At 34.7% G+C, this 1675-nt stretch overlaps 1 protein-coding gene across 1 annotated transcript in view; it reads left to right on the top strand.

The window, feature by feature from the left end:
- Positions 1 to 6: 6 nt before the first annotated feature.
- slc13a5a (solute carrier family 13 member 5a) overlaps positions 7 to 1675 on the top strand; it is a 12967-nt gene continuing 11298 nt past the window's right edge. The window contains exon 1 of the mRNA XM_014012145.1: positions 7 to 225. Within this exon, the coding sequence (XP_013867599.1) occupies positions 112 to 225 (114 nt within the window). The 5' untranslated portion in view covers positions 7 to 111. The remainder of the gene's footprint in view (positions 226 to 1675) is intronic.

Here is a 1675-nt window from a genome sequence, read left to right as displayed (position 1 = left end):
CTTTTATCTTCTGACTGTTATATTTAATAACTCTTCTTCTTCTTCTTCTTCTTCTTCTTCTTCTTCTTCTTCTTCTTCTTCTTCTTCTTCTTCTTCTTCTTCATCACAAACATGTCGATTCTTCCTCGGTGGGTGAAAATGTTCAGACAGGTCTGGAGGTTGAAGGGGACCATCATCCTGGTCTGCAGTCCGTTTGTCCTGCTGCCACTCGCAGTCGGAACCAAGGTGAGATTACACACCATCATCCTAACCTGTTAGACTTACCTTAGATTAATCTCTTAGATTAACCTTAGATTAACCAGTTGGATTAACAGCCACACTAACATTTAGAGTCGTCATTAACCAGTTTAAATCTTTATCTTTGGATTGAGGTTAACTTTCCTAAAGCAGAGAATCATTTAATTAACAGGTGAAACAACTAAGTTTGAATAAACTAATTAGAAAGACTACAATCAAATATTTATATTTAGTTAAACTGATGACTTTATGAATTAAAGCAGATTTTTGATCTCAGATCAGATTTATCAGCATCATGAACGATAATCTGAGTAATTTATTCGATAAAGGAATTCTTTATGATAAATATTTTGTTTTTCTGTCTTCATTCTGTAAACGCTGATTTATTTCTGTGACTCTGAGCTCCTTCAGGTTTATTATAAACTGTTAGTTTTTCAGTAACTTCAGCAGTTCGTTGTGTTTGTTTTCACAGAAACTTTACTCACCACTTCCTGTCACTGATTGACAAAAAAAACAAATCAGAGGCTCCTCGTCCTGTACGAGCTGATCTTTTTATTCCTTTATAAACTCAGGAGGACAGAATTCAACTCATCTAACTTCATGTTTTAAATGTTCCTTTACTCTTCTTCTTTTACCACATATTTATTTCTACACCAGTCAGCAAAACTAAGTGAAAGACATAAAAACAAAWTTTAAAAATGGAGAAAAATGAAGTTATTTTGTAAAGACCTTGGGGTCAAACATAAAACTTTAAATTCTTTATTATATAATACAAGAAAACCAGCAAAATAATGTGAAAAACCAGAAACACAAAAATAATTTTCAAATTTCAGGATAAATTAAGACTACACAATAAACCATGTAAACAAACCATTACCATAAAAATAAAGTTTAAATGAATATTAGTAGTTTCTTTGTTTTTAGTTCTGTTCTGTTTTTTAGTTGTGATCAGATAGAGACGTCAAAATATTTAGATTTTACKACAAACTGAAGAACAAATATTTTCATTTACAAAAATCCACTGAACTGGAAAACTTCTCAGAAGTTATTCAGCTGTAAAACTTTCTGGAATATTTTGGTCGCTGATGTTTCCTCATGAAGTCTTCAGTTCTGCTCAACTTTTCTCAGAATCCAGTTCTTCCTGCTGTTTCCTCTGCAGCAGGTGGATCTGAGGCCCTTTCTGTGAAATCAGGTTAATACAAACACAGTCAGCAGCTGAGCAGACTCCCTGCTGCCTCAGAGCTTCACGGATCATTTCACCTCATCTTCCCTTATCCAGAAATACAGAGTCCAACTGCAGCACAGTGCAGACAGACATGATATAAAATTATCAACGTGATGGATGGATGGATGGATGGATGGATGGATGGATGGATGGATGGATGGATGGATGGATGGATGGATGGATGTTGAATGGACAGATGATGATGGATGGATG

Source organism: Austrofundulus limnaeus, unplaced genomic scaffold (assembly GCF_001266775.1).
Source record: "Austrofundulus limnaeus strain Quisiro unplaced genomic scaffold, Austrofundulus_limnaeus-1.0 Scaffold89, whole genome shotgun sequence".
Classification (NCBI taxonomy): Eukaryota; Metazoa; Chordata; class Actinopteri; order Cyprinodontiformes; family Rivulidae; genus Austrofundulus; species Austrofundulus limnaeus.
Note: the sequence above shows the minus strand (reverse complement) of the source record. Positions and strands in the feature narration are given on the sequence as shown.